The sequence below is a fragment of the Sorex fumeus genome, unplaced genomic scaffold (genome assembly GCF_029834395.1).
Source record: "Sorex fumeus unplaced genomic scaffold, SorFum_2.1 ptg000061l, whole genome shotgun sequence".
NCBI classification, from domain to species: domain Eukaryota; kingdom Metazoa; phylum Chordata; class Mammalia; order Eulipotyphla; family Soricidae; genus Sorex; species Sorex fumeus.
Window position 1 is genome coordinate 17912805 of NW_026606118.1, and position 21220 is coordinate 17934024.

The following is a 21220-nucleotide window of genomic DNA, read 5'->3' on the forward strand; positions in this document are numbered from 1 at the left end:
TGTTACTTTATATTCCATAAATGAGTGCAATACGACTGCATTTTGTATGAATATTCTTAATGCATACATTATGGACAGAGACACAGACACAGAGAAAATAATCTCCCAAAGGTCACAATAATCTTCAAGCAATGGAGAGCAAAAAGCAGCCTTTCTATTTGTAGTTCTTCACAGCATATATATTTACCTACCTGACTCCAATATCAGTGCTCTCCACTATTGCCCTATTATTGTCTTTCAAATTCTCAGTGCAACAGCATAAATTTGAGAGGAAGGCATGTACTGTCTTTAATGAACTTAATTTTTGGTTTACTTTAAATAATAATTTTAATTTCAGATAATTTTCAGATAATTTTTTTTTTATAATTTATTTATTTATTGAATCACCGTGGGAAAAGCCACAGAGCCCTCGGGCTCAGGTCCCAGTCATGCAGATACCGAACACATCTCCCCCCACCAACACTCATTCTTAACCCCGAACCCCAATAGACCCCCACCTCCCACCCCTCCCAATTCCTATGAGGCAGATGAGTTCCAGTCAACACTCTATCTACTTTGACCAGATAGATTATTTCGATAGAAGATGCACAACTATCGTCTAGAGTTTACGACCCACCCCCCCCCAATCAGACATGCTGAAACAGCGTTGTGAAATGATTTGCTTTCTAAAACTTGGTTTAAGAATAAAATGATGTCGCGCGGCCGCTATCGCGGCCGCGCGGTTTTGAATTTCTGCTATTTTACTTATTGACCCTGGAAGAATTTCTATTAAAAGTTAGCTAGTTAAGAGATTGATTTCTGTGCCCTGGAGTCGTGGCCGTGCCGGAGAGCCGCTCGTGGGGGGCAGCTGGCGACCTCGGTGGGGCGTGGGGGACGGCCCACAAAGCCCCCCTTCCCATGAGGTCCCCGCCGCTTCCCCGAGCCCGGCTCAAACCCGCTTTCCACAAGGCTCCCGTGCGGCCGCCATCTTTCTTTCCAGAGAGGAGCGGGCGGGCCGGTCAACGCCCTTCCCCCTCCGGGCAGGCTTGGTGGCGCGGATCAACACAAGTCCATTTGCTTTTCTGCTCCAAGCGGCTGGTTCTCTGTGCTAAGTCCTTGTGCCTCCGGGGCCGTGGCCGTGCCGGAGAGCCGCTCGTGGGGGGCAGCTGGCGACCTCGGTGGGGCGTGGGGGACGGCCCACAAAGCCCCCCTTCCCATGAGGTCCCCGCCGCTTCCCCGAGCCCGGCTCAAACCCGCTTTCCACAAGGCTCCCGTGCGGCCGCCATCTTTCTTTCCAGAGAGGAATTTTCAGATAATTTTAACCTAGTATTTGATAACCAGTTATAATTTGAAAGCAAAGTGTCTAAAGCTGTGAAAAATGAAACTTTGCTATCTTGAATCAAGTAAGACAAGATTTCTTGAATTGCTGGGTTTGTGGCTTTAAATGATGGACTCCCCCAATAATTTCTAGCTGTTTCCATTTGATGAGTCCTCCCCTACCCCCTTCTGGTTCCCATTTCCCATAGCATGTCAGTGATATAGAAAGTTGTTTCATGTCTAAAACTATGAAGGATCTCCTATTTGTCAGCTCAGGGTATAAACCTCCAAGGGCATTTTTGCAGAATCTGAGAACTAGAGGCAGGGGCAGTGTGGTCCAAGAGGTCGAATGATACATGGAACTTTGCCCTAATGCCAGCAGGAGACAGCTCTGAGAGCCTCCTATCACTGCACCAACCCAACAACAATGGATTGTCTGAGTTCAGAGAACTCTTGGACCCCATACCTGCAACTTGGTCTGCAGCCACTAAAAATATGATGTTCTAATGTCAAAACACCATTCTATTTCAAGTTTTGATTCCAGTAACCTCCAGAAATAGTGTTTGCTTCCATGAAAGAGTCACGTCCGATAAACTGTTCAGGGGGCTGGAAAGATAGTCCCGGAGGTAAGATACTTGACTTACATTTGGGCTGGAGCGATAGCACAGCGGCAGGGTGTCTGCCTTGCACACAGCCAGCCTGGCCGAGCCAGGTTCGATTCCTCCGCCCCTCTCAGAGAGCCTGGAAAGCTACCGAGAGTATTCAATATGCCAAACACAGTAACAAGAAGTCTCACAATGGAGATGTTACTAGGACCGCTCGAGCAAATCCATGAACAACGGGAGGACAGCTCCTTATATTTGGTCAAACTCCAATCAAATCCCTAGCACTGTATCTGGTCCTTCGGGACCACTAGCGTTCACTCCTGAATACAGAGCCAGGAATAACACTGCCAGAATCTGCCTCCTGTCTTGGGCTGCTGCCCCACACCCACACCTGAAAATATTCAGAGAAATATGAGGAACACATATAGTAATCTTGTTTTACTTGGCCAAGCTTGGACTATTTTTGAATAGGAGAGCCTAAGAATTTTTTAATGTAACCATCTTGTATGTCTAGAAATATTTGATAAATGTAAAGGGTTTTCACTAGCTAATAACAACATTAAAGTATAAGAAAGGAAAGAGAAGAGATCATAATAAACTTACCTTGAATTCCGATTTTTGGGTGCTAATGTAATATGAATGCGGCTTATGGAAAATGTAGATATGCCTGAAAAAGCATCATTTATAATAGGTTATTAACATAGCATGTAATAGACTAGTACTACATACTAAGCTCTGTAGAGCCAAATAACTATAGGCAAGACAAAGTAATGACAAATGAAAATTAAACAAGAAAAATAAATGTTGGTGTGAGACACGTGGCAGTGGATAAAGGACCATTATTCATTGCAGGTGTGAATGTCATGTCTACTAGGCCAGCCTTTCTGAAAAATATTTCTAAAAGTACTATGAATTTGCGTGTCATCCTTGCGCAGGGGCCATGCTAATCTTCTCCGTATCGTTCCAATTTTAGTATATGTGCTGGAGCAATAACACATCGGGGAGGGCGTTTGCCTTGCACGCAGCCAACATGGCCGACCGGAGTTCGATTCCTCCGCCCCTCTCCGAGAGCCCGGCAAGCTACGAGAGTATTCAATATGCCAGACACAGTAACAACAAAGTCTCCAATGGAGACGTTACTGGGCCAGCTCGAGCAAATCGATGATCAACGGGAGGGCCTTTACTTAAGGGCTGGAGCGATAGCACAGCGGGTAGGGCGTTCGCCTTACAAGCGGCCAACATGGCTGACCCGAGTTCGATTCCTCCGCCCCTCTCGGAGAGCCCGGCAAGCTACCGAGAGTATTCGATATGCCAGACACAGTAACAACAAAGTCTCTAATGGAGACGTTACTGGGCCCGCTCGAGCAAATCGACGATCAACGGGAGGGCCTTTACCTTTACCTTTACCTTTACTATGAATTGAGCTCCCATTTTATCCAGCAATTCCACTTCTTGGAGTATATCCCAAAGACCCAAAAACAAAAAGGAGAAAAGATATTTTCACCCCAATGTTTCTTGTAGCACTATCCACAATAGCCAGATTCTGGGAACCACCCAAGTGTCCAAGAATAGATGAATCAATAAAGAAACTATGGTATACATAAACACAAAAGAATACTGTTTGCTATTCTTTTTATTCATAGCACTGTAGCACTGTCCTCCCGTTGTCCATCAATTTGCTCGAGTGGGCACCAGTAACGTCTCCATTGTGAGACTTGCTACTGTTTTTGGCATATCAAATACTGCCATGGGGAGCTTGCCAGGCTCTGCCATGCGGATGGGATACTCTCAGTAGCTTGTCAGGCTCTCTGAGAGGGACGGAGGAATTGAACCTGGGTCAGCCACATGTAAGGCAAATGCCCTACCCCCCTGTGTGAAAATATAAAAATCATGCAATGTGCTGCTACGTGAATGGGTCTGGGGAATATCACACTGAATAAAGACAGTCAGAGGGAGAGACAATGTTACAGCATAACCTTTCTCATGTGCAGGGTAGAAGAAAGCATGGTGGTGGAATAATGAATGCACAAAAGCAATGAAGGAAACAAAGAACATGAGAGTTGGTCTTCAGCTCTTCAGCAGGAAGCATGCCACTTAGAGTAGGGGTGGAAGAATAGAACAAGAAAGGGATTACAACTGTGGTGAAGGAAGAACATCAGGAAGAGGAGGGGGCACTGAAAGGTGGTAAAGTGTAATCAAAGTGCAATGCATGAAACCCTATCCGTAACAGTAAACCACAGTGTCAAAAGTCACTGTCGTCCGGTTGTTCATCAATTTTCTCAAGTGAACCCAGTAATGTCTCCATTGTGAGACTTTGTTGTTACTTTGTTTGGCATACTGAATACGTCACCGGGAGCTTGCCAGGCTTTGCCATACGGGCGAGATACTCTCGGTAGTTTGCCAGGCTCTCTGAGAGGGGCGGGGGAATCGAACTCGGGTCGACCATGTTGGCTGCATGCAAGGCAAATGCCCTGCCCTCTGTGCTATCTCTCCAATCCAGCGCCAAAAGTGATTTTTTATAAAAAGGACCTTTCATAGTGGAAGACTGGTGGGGGGTGGGGGGATGGTGGGCAGGAAGGAAAAATATGGGTGGTGGGGATTGGTAGAGGGAAGTGAACACTGGTGAATGAATGGATTGGTGTTGAAACCCTGTAATCCTGAGACCCAAACATAAATAAATTTGTAACTCACGGTGTCTAAAATGTCAATAAAAGAGACAGTATAAGGGATGTGTGGACTATCCCAGTTCAATACTCAGCACCACAAGGTCCCCAAGTCCAACTACCACTACTGCCACTACCACCATGTATACCCATAACACAAGCTAAGTGGCCCCCAGATCTCTTAGCACTCTGATGTTACCCAAGTATTCTGTGGCACTGTAGGACACAAACAGCACCATACCTTGGGTCCTTGTGTTGAACTATTGGCCCAGTTGGCTGAGGATGACTGGGAAGAGGCGCATCAAGCCTCCTGAGTCCTGCTTTAAAGCCCACTCTGCCCCCCCCCACAAAAAATAATAATGACCAGAGAGCATAACAGTGGTTATCAAAGTCTGGGTCATAGGAGAAATGGAAATAGGTTGGAGACAAGCATAATCTTACAATTATAAGATGAATAAGGTCTGGGGGTATCATGTGTAACATGGTGTTTATATTTGACACAACTCTACTTTATATCCCTAAGAGAGTATATCTTAAATGTTCTGAACAAGACAGTTTCATGGTAAATAAATCTGAGATGATGGTATTAATTAATTTATGGATATAATCTTTTACAACATCTATGTTGTCGATTCATCATATTTTGAATAGCATAGAATCATATTTTTAATTAGACACTGATAAAAGTTAAAATCAACTCAAAGGATTTGCTGTAAAGGGATAAAATGAACTCTCCCACTGAGTAAACTGTCTTCATCCTAATTAACAAATAGATATTTGGTGAGAAACTGAATATAAGCTGAGATTATTGCGACTATTAATATTCTATGCAGACAATATGTTCATCTTTCTTAGGGACTTTTATTTCTTAAACTTTTGTTTGAGATTATACCTATACCAGATTAGTATTGGTTTTACACTCAAATAATTGCTAAATTAGTTTTTACAACTACAATAACGTATTCTCAATGCATACTTACTGAAAGCATATGCCCAAATCTTCAAAATCTAACCATATTTCTTTAGAAATAGTCGCATTTACTGCTACAAGATCTTCCTGAGATTTCTCCTGTGTTGCTGTTGTCTGGCTAATTAATTCTCTTTCCAAGCCAACTGCATCATTTAGATTGGTAGTCTCACTCACACCATAGTCCACTTGTTCCTCTGTCAGAGAAGACAAACATATCAAACACACCTAATTAAGTCATGCTATTAAGATATGGAGAATTAGAAATAAGAGTCTTCATGTCACAGATTACTTTTGTGAAAATATTTATTGAGCTTCAAATGCTGGAGCTCCATACAGACAAACACCATACTCTCAGGAGAATCTAGCACTTAGTACTGTCCTTCAGTTGTTCATCAATTTGCTCGAGCGGGCCCAGTAACGTCTCCATTTTGAGACTTATTGTTACTGTGTTTGCCATATTGAATACATCACAGGTAGCTTGTCAGGCTTTGCCGAGCTGGCGAGATACTCTTAGTAGCTTACCAGGCTCTCCAAGAAGGGCGGAGAAATCAAACCTGGCTCAACCGAGCCCGTCGCACACAAGGCAAACACCCTACTGCTGTGCTATCGCTCTAGCCCCAGGAGAATCTAATTGTAACTTATATGAGTTACAGTGTACTTAGAAATTTCAAAATCACTTTCATAAATGTGAGCACAAATTCTGAGTCATCATTAAGTTATAAGAGAAATAAAATAGAACCGTAGTTTTCAAGCTTTTCCCACTGTGACCCACTTCTTATGCCCTTGCTTCTTATGCCCTTCAGTTGGGTTCATTCATCATCTCATCATCACCATCTCATACCATCCTCCTTTTCCCATTTAAGTGATTTTCATCTGCTTTCCCCTTGGAATATCGTTGGGTCACAGAGGGGGTCATATAGCTCCTCAGTGAGAAATATAGATCTGGATTTGCCATTAAAACCTGCTATCTGGAGACTGGTATGATAACACAGTGGGTAGGGCGTTTGCTTGCATGCAGCTTACTCGGGTTCGATTCCCAGCATCCCATATGGTCCCCTGAGCACTGCCAGGAGTCATTCCTGTGCATGAGCCAAGAGTAATCCCTGTGCATGCTGGGTGTGACCCAAAAAGCAAAAAAAAAAAAAAAACCAGCAAAAAAACCTTATCAGGTATATAAACATAAACGTCAATATAATTAGGAATGACTCAAGATACCAGGAGAGAAATGGGTTAAATGTATCTCAGTTCACTTAATCACTCACTTAACTTCCTGTTAGTCATCGATTTGCTCGAGCGGGCACCAGTAACATCTCCATTTGTCCCTGTCGCGTGCTAGTGTAGCCCAATGGCATCTGTTCGCTCTGGGAACATGAAGGGCCTCAAACCGATCATTCATGATCTTGACGAAGAAGTCTGACCATCTGGAAGGTGGGCGGCCACGCGGTCTTTTGACATCCCCGTGGAATCCAGTCGGTAACAGCTCTAGTCCAGCGGTCGTCTTTAAATCTCATTACGTGACCAGCCCATCTGATTTTCGACACCTTGGCATATGAGACAGCGTCCCTGATTCTTGATCATCGACGGATGTCAGAACTCCGGATTCTCTCTCTCATTTGAGTGAAACGTGATATTCCAAGCATAACTCTTTCTATTCTTCTTTGGGAGACCTGAATAGCGTTCTCATCTTGTTTGCATAGGGCCCAGGTCTCTGAGGCATATGTTAATGCAGGAAGAACAGTGGAATCAAAGAGATATGCCCTGAGCCGGAGGTTCTTCGTCCTCTTAGCTATTTCTTTGATGTTCTTGAAGGCGTTCCAAGCCGCTCTCTTCCTCCTGAGCAGCTCGGGTGCCAGGTCATTTGTCATGTTGACCTCTCGACCTAGGTACACATAGCTGTTGCATTCGGAGATGGTCGTTCCATTGAAAGCGAATGGGGCGTCAGGAACAAGGCTGTTTCTCATAAACATTGCCTTCGTAAGATTCAGCTGTAGTCCTACCTTTCCACACTCCCGGCCAAAGTCGGCCAGCATTTGTGCCGCTTGGCTGATGTTTGGTGTTATTAAAACAATGTCATCAGCAAAGCGGAGGTGGTGTAGTTGCCGACCATCTATCTTCACTCCCATTCCTTCCCATTCCAGTCGTCGCATGATGTTCTCGAGGGTGGCACTGAAGAGTTTCGGTGAAATGGTATCACCCTGCCGCACCCCTCTCTTGACATCAACGATCACTTCTTTGTAGAATGGTGAGATCCTGGTAGTGAATCCGCAATACAGCTCACGGAGGATCCTGATGTATTGGGCTTGAATGCCCTGATTGGCTAGGGCTTCAATGACCGCTTCCATCTCAACAGAATCAAAGGCCTTCTTTAAATTAATGAACATTAAACAGAGCGGCATCTTGAACTCCCGAGAAACCTCAATGAGCTTGGTTATCGTGTGGATATGGTCAATGGTGCTGAATCCTTTGCGGAACCCTGCTTGCTCGCATGGTTGTCCTTCATCTAGTGTTCTGCCAATCCTATTTAGGATGACTCGAGTGAACAACTTGTAGATGAAAGACAATATGCAGATTGGGCGATAGTTGCCAATGTCATGGATGTCTCCCTTCTTGAACAGTAGTACGGTCCTGCTGGTTTTCCATTGGGACAGAACCTTGCATTCAGACAGGTAGCGAGTGAAGAGCCGAGCCAGTGTATTGATGAGTACTGACTGCAGGTTCTTCAGGTGTTCAGATCTGACCTTGTCTGGGCCGGGTGCTGTTTGTTTCTTTACCGACGAAATGGCGTGTCGGATTTAGGAAGGGAGAACATTGGGAACGACATATCCATCCTGTGGAATTTGGTATGTCGGCAAGTAGACATGGCTATCGAAGAGATTTGAGTAGAAGTCATGGATAATCTTCTCCATTGCTGTTCTGGAGGATGTGATGGATCCATCAGGACGTCGGAGGGCTGTCATCTTGGTCTTATAGTTGGCGAAGGAAAGGCGGGCGTTACGAATACTTTTCCCGGCTTCTGCCACATCTACCAGTACTTCTGCTCTTCTCTCTTTGAGGTCTTCCTTGATCGCATCTCTGCACTGCTTTGGGAGCTCGGACGTTAGCTTGAGGTTGCCTGAGGCATGCGCCAAACCCCGCTGGCGAATTAGCTCAAGAGTTTTCGAAGATAGGCGATTTTTTGTGGCTATCTGGGTAGGGCGTTCGCCTTACACGCGGCCAACATGGCCGACCTGAGTTCGATTCCTCCGCCCCTCTCGGAGAGCCCGGCAAGCTACCGAGAGTATTCGATATGCCAGAAACAGTAACAACAAAGTCTCCAATGGAGACGTTACTGGGTCCGCTCGAGCAAATCGACGATCAACGGGAGGGCCTTTACTTTACTTATCTCTCTCTTGGCGTTCCTCGCACATTCATGGAGGTGCTGAACAAGTCGATCGTATTCCTCGTCAATGTTGTCAACAATGGCATCTTCCCATGTTGCCGCAATAGTACCAAAGAGTTCCCAGTTGGTGGTCATTCTCGGAGTTCTCTTTTTGAACTTTGCAGCCCTTTCTCCCCGCTCTGTGAAGTAGAATTTTGCACAAAGGAGACGGTGGTCCAATCCCGTTCGAAATTTTGGGACAACAGAGACATCAGTCAGGCAAAACCGTCGATTGAATATGATGTGGTCTATTTCGTTGTGGAATCGTCCACCGGGAGACTCCCATGTCCATCGTTTAGATTCTGCCTTCTGGAACTGTGAGTTACCATGAATGGTCTTGGTCGACATGAGGAACTCAGGCAGTCTCTCACCCTGTTCGTTCCATTCTAGGCCATGGGTCCCGATGTGAAGTTCTTCAGCTGATTTTCTCGGTCCTATCTTGGCATTAAAATCACCCACAATGATCTTGTAGAAGGTGTGGTCTTCTTTATAGAACTTCTCTAGCTCCATGTAGAACTTCTCGATTTCTCTTTCATCATAATGATATGTTGGTGCGTAGACAACGAAGATAGAAACTGCAGGCAGTGAGTCACATCTATTCAAATGTAAACGTCCGATTAGGGTTGTTAGGCATTCGAATGAATCAATGCTCTTGGCCAAGTTTGTGTTGACAAGGACACCAACGCCTCCAACACCTCTTTTATCGCATGTTCCGAGGAACAATTCTTCTCCAGTGTCGAAAACGGCATGGTGAGATTCGTGCCTTCTTGTCTCGGTCAGACCAATGATGTCGTACTTGATCATTCGCGCTTGTACCATCAGGTCCTCGATGGATGCATCTGATGCTATCGTACGTGCATTGAAAGTACAGACGATGATTTTTGTCTTCCTTCGTTGTGGCAGCCTACGTCGGCCTTGAGATTTTGTCGGCCTCTCCTTTAAGCCACTTAATTGCTCCACATCATTACTGATTCGAAAACCCATAATATTTTTACAGCCTTTCTCAATTAAAATTCCATACATAATTATGTGAAGTAACACTCAAATTTGAAACTTTTTCTATTTTTTTTTTCAGGTATTGAGAAATTTTCAATGCTCTGACCACAGTGTTCATGCATCACAATACATGAAGTTTACTCATGGGCCATCAACCAAGGAAATCTTTCTTTTCCTTTTAGTTCAGGGATTGAAATTACAACTTCCCACATGCAAATCAGACACTCTCCTATTGAATTACGTTACCAATCCTTTAAATATTTAAATTAAGCTTGAATTTAGGAAGCAAAATTTTCTGATTTTTTCTGACACAGAGCAGACTGGATCAAGATTATAGAATACTCTCAGGGGATACGTTGAGCTAAGAGAAAAGAGCTAAAACCTGTCAGGAAGCAGACATCCTTTGGTACTCTGATATCCACGGAAAATATATCATCAGATTACTTACCTTTTCCAAGTATAACTTGTGAGGTGAAAATACCCTGAAAATGCAAAGGAGAGCCTTAAGAAACCATAAATCAATAAAACATTACACAGTTATCTAATGTACCAAGTTTTTTTTAAAAAAAAATCAACCATCCTTTAAGCACTAAAGGAATAGATTTCTGCAAATATACACTAAAAGATTAAGAAAAAAAGTTTTAGCCATAACATTTAAAACTAGGAGGTTAAGAAATAGGCTGAGGCCAGAGCAATGGCACAGTGGTGGGCTCTTGCTTAAAATTATGATGAGTCTAGCCTGTGTTTGATCCACGACATCCCTGGAGTGATCCTTGAGCACTTCCAGGTGTGATCCCTGAGCGCAGACCCAAGAATAAGCACTGAGCACTACTGGGTGTGGATCTAAAACTAAAATTAAAAAAAAATAGACTATGGCTTGCCATCATTTAAATTTAAAACACTTTTTTAACAAATGTTGAAGTCTATTTATTCCTCTAATAATATATCCTATGTATTAGCTTCACCTCTTCACTAGAGAGTACACTGTTTGGTGACATATCCCCTCCGAACTATCTTAGATCATTTATAGAGGTTGAGGGAAATAAACTATGGTTTATTCAGATAGTGGAAGAAGGACCTTTGAAAATAAAAGATACTCTTTAGGGAAAAGTAAATGCTCTCTCCAGTATTTATTAAATAAATTTCTCTAGGGGCCTCCCTAGCAATTGTTCAATGCTAAGAGACAACATCAGACAATAGTTGGTGGTACTTACAGCAATCCTAGGTGTAAAGGCCTGAAGGTTTGACTCTGACTATGCCAGGCAGTGCTGGGATGCCACCAGAGCTAGACCTAGTGAAACTTGGGGGGGGGCAGGAGACTGGCTCCGCAATTGAACTTTGGGTTTCGTCCATGCAAAGCATGTGTTCTACTCTTTTTTAAAAAAAAAATTAGTCACCATAAAATTACAAAGTTATTCATGATTCACTTTCAAGCATACAATGTTCCACTCTTTTAAGCTATATCCTTGACCCTGATTAAGCAATTGGGGGTGGGGGTGGGGAGGGGAATGAGTGGGCCACAAGCAGCAGTGCTCAGGGATTACTCCTGACTTTGTGCTCAGGGATCACCTCTTGTGGTGCTCAGGGATCGTAGGTGGTGCTGGGAATCAAACTGGGGGTAACTGCATGCAAAGCTAGCTCCTTTTGCTATCTAGCCAGTCAAAGCAATTCTTTTTCATTGTTAAACTGTACACAGAATAGAAAAAGAGGAATTGGTGAAACATTTTACGTGTGTGGCATTGTATTTTTGTAGTACTGATAGCACAGCAGGTAGTGTGTTTGCCTTGCACACGGCCGACCCGGGTTTGATTCCTCCATCTCTTTTAGAAAGCCCAGCAAGGTACCGAGGAGTATTCTTCCCACACGGCAGAGGCTGGCAAGCTCCCCATGGCATATTGGTATGCCAAAAACAATAACAACAAGTCTCATGATGGAGATGTTACTGGTGCCCACTCGAGCAAATCAATGAACAATGGGAGGACAGTGCTACAGTGCAGTGCTATATTTATTTAAAGAAAGAAACTGAAAGTATTTATACTATGGTTTATACAGCATCTGCCACATCACACATTTTTTTCTGGCTGCTCCTTTTCATTTCTGCTTGGTGCAGTGGTCAATCACTTCTCCTGTAGTCTTGCATAAAAAATTCCAGAGCAGAATAGTCCAGAATAAAGGAAGCATAGGAATAAAGGAAATATATTCCTTTGGGGGAGATCCCAGCTTTTTTTTAATTTTTAGGCTTCTGTTTTCATGACCTACTCTGAGCTTCCATTACAAATGACCTTGTCCTTTAATTAGAGAGACATCTTTTTATTATCTATTAAGATATGATTTTTAGAGAGTTGTTGGGACTGGATTTCTTCTGCCTTGCCTTGTTTGGTGCTACAGTAAGCAGGAGATTTGAAATAATATGTGATAAATTGTATTACAAAGTAAATAAAAGAACTGATGCCTAAGTTTTTTCCTATCAATTCTTGTTTTTTTTTTTTTTTTTTTTTTGATTTTTGGTTCACACCTGGCGATGCACGGGGGTTACTCCTGGCTCTGCACTCACCCTGGCTCTGCACTCAGGGATGACTCCTGGCGGTGCTCAGGGAACCATATGGGATGCTGGGAATCGAACCCAGGTCAGCCACGTGCAAGGCAAACGTCCTACCCTCTGTGCTATCACTCCAGCCCCGCTGTTGGTGTTTTGGAGGGTCATATCCAGCTGTTCTTAGAACTGATGTCTAGTTTTGTTACAGAGATTGATCCTGACTGTGCTCAGGGGACCAGTTTTGTTGCCATGATTGAATCTGGATTCATCACATGCAAGGCAAGACCCTTACCTCCTTCCTATCTCTCTGGCATGAAAATCTTATTTTTGACTTTTATTTTTGACATTTAAATAAAATCCTTCATTTCCTAATAAAAAAAGTAACTCTCCTAGACAGGTGGAGTAGGGAAACAGGAGTACATTAAGAGGAAAATGCATTCTTAACAAATGCCTTGTATTATTATTTTTCAATATATGAACATGTTGTAGCACTGTCCTGTAGCACTGTCCTCCCATTGTTCATAGATTTGCTCCAGCGGACCCAGTAACATCTCCATTGTGAGACTTGTTACTGTGTTTGGCTTATTGAATACATTGTGGTAGCTTGCCAGGCTTTGCCGTGCGGGTGAGATACTCTCGGTAGCTTGCCGGGCTCTCTGAGAGGGGCAGAGGAATCGAACTCGGCTTGGCTGACCAGCCGTGAACAAGGCAAACGCCCTACCACTGTGCTATCGCTCCAGTCCATGAACATATTGCCCATTTAAAATAATCTTTCATGCTTATTACACTGGTTTGGGTCAGTTTTTAAAATTTTAGTCAATAGTATTCACACTAACAAGGAACAAAAAAACGTTTTTCACCCAGTGCACACAGGTGAGAATATTAATAAACTTAAGCCCCAAACTTGGCAATTTATTCAAAATTTAAATTGCATTCTCTATGATCCATCAGTTATACTTCCAGATCTATGTTCTAGAGAAGGACTTTCTAATCTAGTGACTGATGGCGTCTATGGCTAGATTTTAGGAAGCCATAAAAATGAATGGTTTAAAAAAATCATGTCTTTGAATTCAGGACTATTTTTAATAATTGATCTATCAATCAGTGGTAGGGCGTTTGCCTTGCATGCAGCCAGCCTGGCCTAGCCGGGTTCGATTCCTCTGCCCCTCTCGGAGAGCCTGGCAAGCTACCAAGACTATCACGCCTGCACGGCAGAGCCTGGCAAGCTACCCGTGATGTATTCAATATGCCAAACACAGTAACAACAAGTCTCAAAAAAATATATATCAATGAAGAAAAATGCTGCTAGCAGTAAGAATGACTTTTGTCCATCAAGGAAATCAAAATTTATTCATTATATTATAGTTGTTGGGATGGAGTGATAGCACAGCAGGTAGGGTGTTTGCTTTGCATGAGGCCTATCCAGATTGGATTCCTCTGTCTCTCTTGGAGACCCCGACAAGCTACCGAGAGTATCCTGCCCACACGGGAGAGCGTGTGGTGTATTCGATATGTAAAAACAGTAACAAAAAGTCTCACAATGGAATCATTACTGGTGCCTGCTCAAGAAAATTGATGAACAAGGAGAGGACAATGCCACAGGACAGTTATAGTTGTTATAAATATCTTAAAGTATCATTTATGCTGATAACTACTTTGAAATTACTGTTCTGTTCATAAGTATACTATTACATAACATGTGATCAAATACTCTCTCCTACAGATAATCTACTACCTATAACTAGCCAAACATCCAGAAACTAGAAACTGTATTTCAGAGAAATTAAATCACCTAATAATGAAGTTGTGGGCTCTCATACTATTAACATAGACAGCTATATGTCTTCCTATTGCTTCCTGTCAACAGTATTCAACCAATACACATAAAGAGAAGAGTTGTTTTCATGGTGTGCTGGAGTTTTAGAAAATTGACAGAGACTCATAGTACATACAAATCTTGGGACAAAAGAGCTGGAGAGACAGTATATTTGATAGGCCTTTTGCCTTACATGAGGCTGACCCATGTTCAATATCCTGGCACCCTGTATCATCCTCTAAGCCCCTCCAGGAGTGATCCATGAACAAGGAGTAAATCCTGAGCACAGCTCAGTTTGCCCCCCAAATAAACCAAAAAATAACCTTAGAACAAATGAAATTCTTACGCATGTATACAGAGACATTCAGTAGTTGTGTACTCCGTGCTTAAAAGGAAGGAGAGAGAGGAAAGGAAAAAGAAGAAAGGAAAAAGGAAGAGGAGGAAGAGGAGGAGGAGGAGGAGGAAGTAGAGGAGGAGGAGGAGGAGGAGGAGGAGGAGGAGGAGGAGGAGGAGGAGAAAAAAAAAGCCTGCCTGGAATTGGGAGTTGGACATGGTGGTAGGAGAGAAACAGGGGACATTGCAGTTGAGAAATGAACCCTGGTGAAGGGATGGGTGTTGGAACATTGTATGACTAAAACTCAATCATGAACAAGTTTATAACTGTGTATCTTACAGTGATTCGATTACAACTGTATTTTTTAAAAAACACTAAAATATTAAAAAATAGTTTTGCACCATTGTTTCAGTAGTAAGAAGCAATAGATATGGACATCAACACACTGTGAGAGACTAAATGAAAAATAGGTTTGTTAGGCATTAAATATTTTTCACCAGTGAAATGAATTATGGCATGTAATAAGAGATCTATTATAAAGTTTTTAAATGAAAGTACCCTGGATGAACATTTCTTATAACAGGAATTCACTCAAAAGTATACAACTACTAACCTAAGTCATATATTTAGACATATACTCCAATTGGTGAAGTTGAGGCATGAGGAGTCAATAACTGAATGACAAAGAAACACAACCTAGAAGAAATACCTGGGGAACTCTTATAATAGAATATTTCTTTTTCAAACACTGGTGAAGTCACCGGAAGAAATTAATTTTAATGTATTTTATTCTGCATGTTGTACACATTTTAAGAAAAATGTTTTATAGCTAGCTAAGACTAGGGTAAATAATAAAAGTAATATAATTACTATTGATGAAGGCTTTTTGAGTTGAATTATGTCCATCTGGCTAAAGGCTGTAGTTTCATCAATTTCGATATGGGCAGGTAAACCAGATCCTGGAACTACTCCTTTCTTAATTATAGACCGTACAAAATGCCTAATGGAAAAAACAAACTTTTGTTATAATAATATCATTTAAATTCATTAATAAATAGCTATGCTTTTATATTGAAAAACAGCTGACAAAACCAATACATAACATAATGATTCAATATTTGCAGGACTACATATACAATTTTTATATTTGTATGTATGTATATACACTTTCATATATTATTCACATTACCTAAATTATTACAAGAAGTCTACTTAATATTCACAATCACGACCATCCTGTTATTCGTCGATTGCCTTGAGCAGGCTCCAGTAAGGTCTCCTTCATCCTAGCCCTGAGATTTTTAAGAAAGTGCCATATTCAAGGCTCTTTAGGAGAATGAGACACATCATTGTTACTGGTATTTAGCATACTGGTTATGACACGGAGAGTTTGCCAGACCCTGCTGTGTGGGCAGGTAGCCTGACAGTTTGTCCAAAGTAGGAATGAGATAATAAGATATCAGGAGCTGGGTTTTATAGTCTCTGAGTCTTGGCTGCTGATAGGATTACACGGTGCCAGGGAGCCAGTTGGTGGGTGTGACCCCCACCTACTGGAATTTGGGGGATCTGGGTGGAGGATGCTCAGCCCCGATCCGAGTAGGCTTGGAGATCTCAGCCCGGGGATCCGTATGCCTTTGTTCCTCTGCCAGTACCTTCATGTGTGCAGAGAGTGGTCTCAGCATGGTGGTGGCTGGTTCTGGAGGTCTTCTGCTGCCGGAGCCCTGGTTGGGGCGGGAAGGAAAACTCAACCTGCTCCCCTCCAAGGGGAAACTAATATTAGTTTCCATAAAATTATGTCTTTCCTTGTGATGAGATCTTTTAAGATTCACTCAACTAGGACTTGTACCTCCCCATCCAAAACCCCAGTAGGCCTGGGGACCATCTCCTTCAGTCTGAGCCCATCATATTCTGCTCCGAGGGCAGGCATTGGTCCCCTCTTATGTCAGTCTATCCTCCAAACCCAAAACTGCATGGATGCAAGTATGTCCATGTAAAATGTTACTACATACATTTCTTACATTGGAGGCAGGTGAAACTCCTATTTCCCAGGCAGTAAACAGCCTTAAACCTCAGTTAACTCAATCCAGTAACTAGTCAAAAATTTTCTGGGCATATTCAAGTAACACTTCGTATTAAGGAAAATAACCTGAACAGGTTATAACCAGCAAATAACGGGAAAGGTATCATTAGTAGCTGTCTGGTATAAATATCTCAACAGAATAGTTCCAAGTAACTGATAATCTAAAGCTCCACAATTAACACCCAAGAAACTCAAAGAACAATGGGGAAACTAAGGAATACAGCTGCAATTGCAGATAGGGACAGAAACGCAGGCAAGTCTCCATGCCCATCAAAATGCTTTAGCTGGCTCAGTGAAGACCTAACCTCAGAATTCACTGCACTGGCAACGGAAACAAGGCAAGCAGTTGCCAGAAAAACTAAGCAATCACTAGAAGAGAAATACAGTCAACTCAAAGAAGGACTTTCCCAGAGGATGAGAGATGTGGAACTGAAAGACCTAAAGAACACACTAGCAAGCCACGGTAGCAGAATCTCATAGGAGGAAAACCATCTAGATGAACTTGAAGAAAAAATGCAGGCCAGCAGCCAGTATTGATAAGGAAGTTGAAAAAGAAAAGAGAAACAAAAGAATGGAAGAAAATGTAAGGTACTTCATGAACAAAGACAAGAAGATTACTGGATTTTAGGAAAAGCAGAAGGTGAGAAAAAAGGGAAAGGGGAAGAAATTGTGAAAGAGATAAGAAAACACATAAATACAAGTGAAATAACATTAGAATCACAATGGATCTCCCATATGTAATGGTATAGGAAGGAAAAGAATGGAAAGACATATTCAAATTACTGAATGCAAGAAAATTTCAGCCTTGAGCCCACTACCCTTCAAAATTCTCTAGATGGCAGAGTGGGATAAAAACATTCTCAGACAAACAAGAGTTGGCAACATTTATGATAACCAAACAAGCCCTGAATTAACTGCTGAAATGCTATTTGCATGAGCTAACTACTCAATTGTAGAAGCAACAGTCTTACACAGGAAAATGACAATATAACCATTTATATTAATATTATCTCGAAACATCGACTTTTTACAGGCTCAGAGTAAAAGTATTGAAAACAATTATACAATCAAATGGGAAAGAATTAACTGGGACCACCATATTTATATCAGACCAAATAGCATTCGATTTAAGGAAATTAATTAGAGACAGGAATAGACAGTATTTATTGATCAAATGAGCAATTGACTAGAAAGTACTATCTTTAATCAATATATATGTACCAAATGTTGGGTCAGCTTGTAAGGTTTTTGCTTCCAAACCTAGAGAAACACATGGATGGAAACATAATAGTAGTGGGAGACTTCAATACCCCACTGTCACCAAAAAATATATCCACTAGAGAGAATATAATAAACCTGAAAGAGCCTACATGAGGAACTAAATGAATTTAACAGGGTCTTTCATTCTCAAAAACCTCAATACACATTCTTCTCTATTGCACATGAAACATTCTTCAGGACAGATCACATTTTAGGACATAAGTCTAACTTATATAAATTCACAGATAGAAGAATCATACCAAGTATCCTCATTTCATTTCATTTCATCATCCTGTTATTCGTCGATTGCCTCGAGCAGGCCCCAGTAACGTCTCTTTCATCCTAGCCCTGAGATTATATTCAAGGCTCTTTAGGAGAATGAGACCATCATTGTTACTGGTATTTTGGCATATTTGGTACGCCACGGGGAGTTTGCCAGACTCTGCCCTGTGGGCAGGCAACATTCGATAGCCTGCAAGTTTGTCCAAAGTAGGAATGAGACAATAAGATGTCATTAAAAAAAGTTCTGATAAGATGTCGTGCGGCCGCGAATCTCAGCATGGTGGCGGCTGGTCCTGGAGGTCTTCGGCTGCCGGAGCCCTGGTCGGGGCGGGGAGGAAAGCTCAACCCTCTCCCCTCCAAGGGGCTCCGGGAAGGAACACCCAGGCGCGGGGGCAGAAGACTGCACTGTTCTCGTCCGGGATCTGGATTTTATAGTCTCTGAGTCTTGGCCGCTGATGGGATTACACGGCGCCAGGGGCCAGGTGGTGGGTGTGACCCCCGCCTACTGGAATTTGGAGGATCTGGGTGGAAGATGCTCGACTCCAATCCGAGTAGGCTTGGAGGTCTCGGCCCCGGAACCCGCGTGGCTTTGTCCCTCTGCCAGTACCTTCATGTGTGCGGAGAGTGGTCTCAGCATGGTGGTGGCTGGTCCTGGAGGTCTTTGGCTGCTGGAGCCCTGGTCGGGGCAGGGAGGAAAGCTCAACCCGCTCCCCCTCCAAGGGGCCCCGGGAAGGAACACCCAGGCACGGGGGCAGAAGACTGCACTGTTCTCGTCCGGGATCGTCCAGATCCCGGACCAAGTATCCTATTAGACCACAAATGCCATGGAGATAGAAGTTAATTGTAAAAAGAAAATGTGGAAAAATTTTAATACTTGGGGACTTAATATCATACTGCTAAATAGCAGCTGGATCAAAGAGGAAATTGAAGAAGAAATAAAAAGGTTCACTGAGACTAATGATAGTGAAAAAAAAAAACAAGTTCTTAATGGGACACAGAAAAAGTTACACTTAGGAGAAAACTCATAGAAATATGGCAAAATCAGAGAAGAAAAAGATAGACTCTCCAATCTTAAATACAAACCTTAAATTCCTGGGAAACCAAGAACAAATAAATCCAAAAGGCTAGTTGAAAAAAAGAAATAATAAAAACCAGCACAGAAATAAATGATACAGAAACCAAGAAAGTAATACAAAGATTCAATGAAACCAGGACCTGGTTTTTTGAAAGAATAAACAAGATATACAAACTGCTGTTTAGACTAATGAGGAAAAAAAGTAGAAAGTTCTCAAATAGATTGGATCATAAATGAAAGGGGAGAAATTACAACAGAACCCCCAGAAATTCAAGATATCATGAAAACTTACTACTATCTTAAGCTGAAAAACCAAGAAGAAATGGATAGATTTCTAGAAACATGCTATCTCCCAGAACTGAATGAGGATGAAACAGAAAGCCTGAACAGGTCAATCAAATCTGAGGGAATTGAAAGAGTAACTAAGAAACACCAAAAGAATGAAAGTCCTGGTCCAAATGGGTTTATGAGTGAGATTTATCAAGCCTTAAGAGAAGACTTACTACCATTTGTCTTTATGTTCTTCCAAAATATCAAAGAAGCAGGAATACTTCTTAACACCTTCAATGAAGATAACATTACAACAGATAATGATACCCAAAGCTGACAGGGATATTACAAAAAAAGAGAAAATTTTAGACCAACTTTCTTTTTTTTAAATTTTTTTTTATTTATTTATTTTTTAATAGTGAGGCACCATGAGGTACAGTTGTAGACTTACACATTTTTGTGCTTGGGTTTCGATTATACAATGATTAAACACCCATCCCTCCACCAGTGCGCATTTCCCACCACCACGGATCCCAGCATCCCCTCCCCCCCCCAGCCCCCATCCCACCTTGCCTCTGTGGCAGGGCATTTCCCTCTCTCTCCTTTTGAGTGCCATAGACCAACTTTCTTGATGAATGCCAATGCAAAAATCTTAGTAAACAAAATTTTTAGCAAACTAAATCAATAAAAGCATGCACTGTGATCAAGTGGGATTCATCCCAGAAATCAAATGGGTTCAATATATGCAAATAAATTAAGATAATACATCACATCAACACAAAGAAAGATTAAAATCATATGATCATATAAATCAAAGCAAAGAAAGCCTTTGACAAGATCAGACACCTATTCATGATTAAAACCCTCAATAAAATAGTGGTGGACGGAACCTTTCTCAATATAGTAACAGCAATCTATAAAAAAGCCCGTAGCTAATATTATTTTAATGGTGAAACAATTTTAATGGTGAAACTGAGATCAGGAACATGGCAAGAATGTCCACTGTCTTCACATTTTTACTCAACATTATATTAGAAGTTCTAATGTTGCAAATAAGTCAAGAAAAGGAAATCAAATAGATTCAAACTGGAAAAGAGGAAGTAAAATTATCTCTATTAGCAGATAACATGAGGACATAGACTGAAGACCTTTAAAAGTTCATTAAGGGGGCTGGAGCAATAGCACAGCCGGTAGGGAGTTTGCCTTGTACGCGGCCGACCTGAGTTCGATTCCCAGCATGCCATATGGTCCCCTGAGCACCACCAGGAGTAATTCCTGAGTGCAGAGCCAGGTGCATTGCCCTGTGCATTGCCGGGTGTGACCCAAAAAGCAAAAAAAAAAAAAAGTTCATTAAAAAGCTCCTAGAAACAATTAATCAGTATAGCAAGTGGTCATCTACCAAGTCAATACATGAAAATAGGTCACATCCCTATATACAAGTAATGAATCAGAGGAGAAAGAAATCAAATAGTTTATCCCATAAAAAATAGTGTGAAAAGTACTTGGTAATCGATTAAGAAAAAGAGACAACAGATTTATTCCATAAAAATTTCAAAACATTAAGAAAGAAATTGAAGATTTCAGGAAATAGAAAAATAGTCCATGCTCATTGATTGGAA

General features: G+C 42.0%; 1 protein-coding gene and 1 non-coding gene across 2 annotated transcripts in view; both read right to left on the minus strand.

Moving 5' to 3' along the window:
• The window catches only part of ADGB (androglobin), a 224289-nt gene that overhangs the window by 84715 nt on the left and 118354 nt on the right, over positions 1–21220 (minus strand). Inside the window, exons 13-16 of the mRNA XM_056126354.1 lie at positions 15505–15634; positions 10396–10430; positions 5545–5733; positions 2505–2568 (exon numbers count right to left, since the gene is read on the minus strand). Of these exons, the coding sequence (XP_055982329.1) occupies positions 2505–2568; positions 5545–5733; positions 10396–10430; positions 15505–15634 (418 nt within the window). The remainder of the gene's footprint in view (positions 1–2504; positions 2569–5544; positions 5734–10395; positions 10431–15504; positions 15635–21220) is intronic.
• LOC130034915 (U6 spliceosomal RNA) lies at positions 2791–2897 on the minus strand. The gene has a single exon (XR_008794210.1). It is a non-coding gene; the product is annotated as a U6 spliceosomal RNA (small nuclear RNA).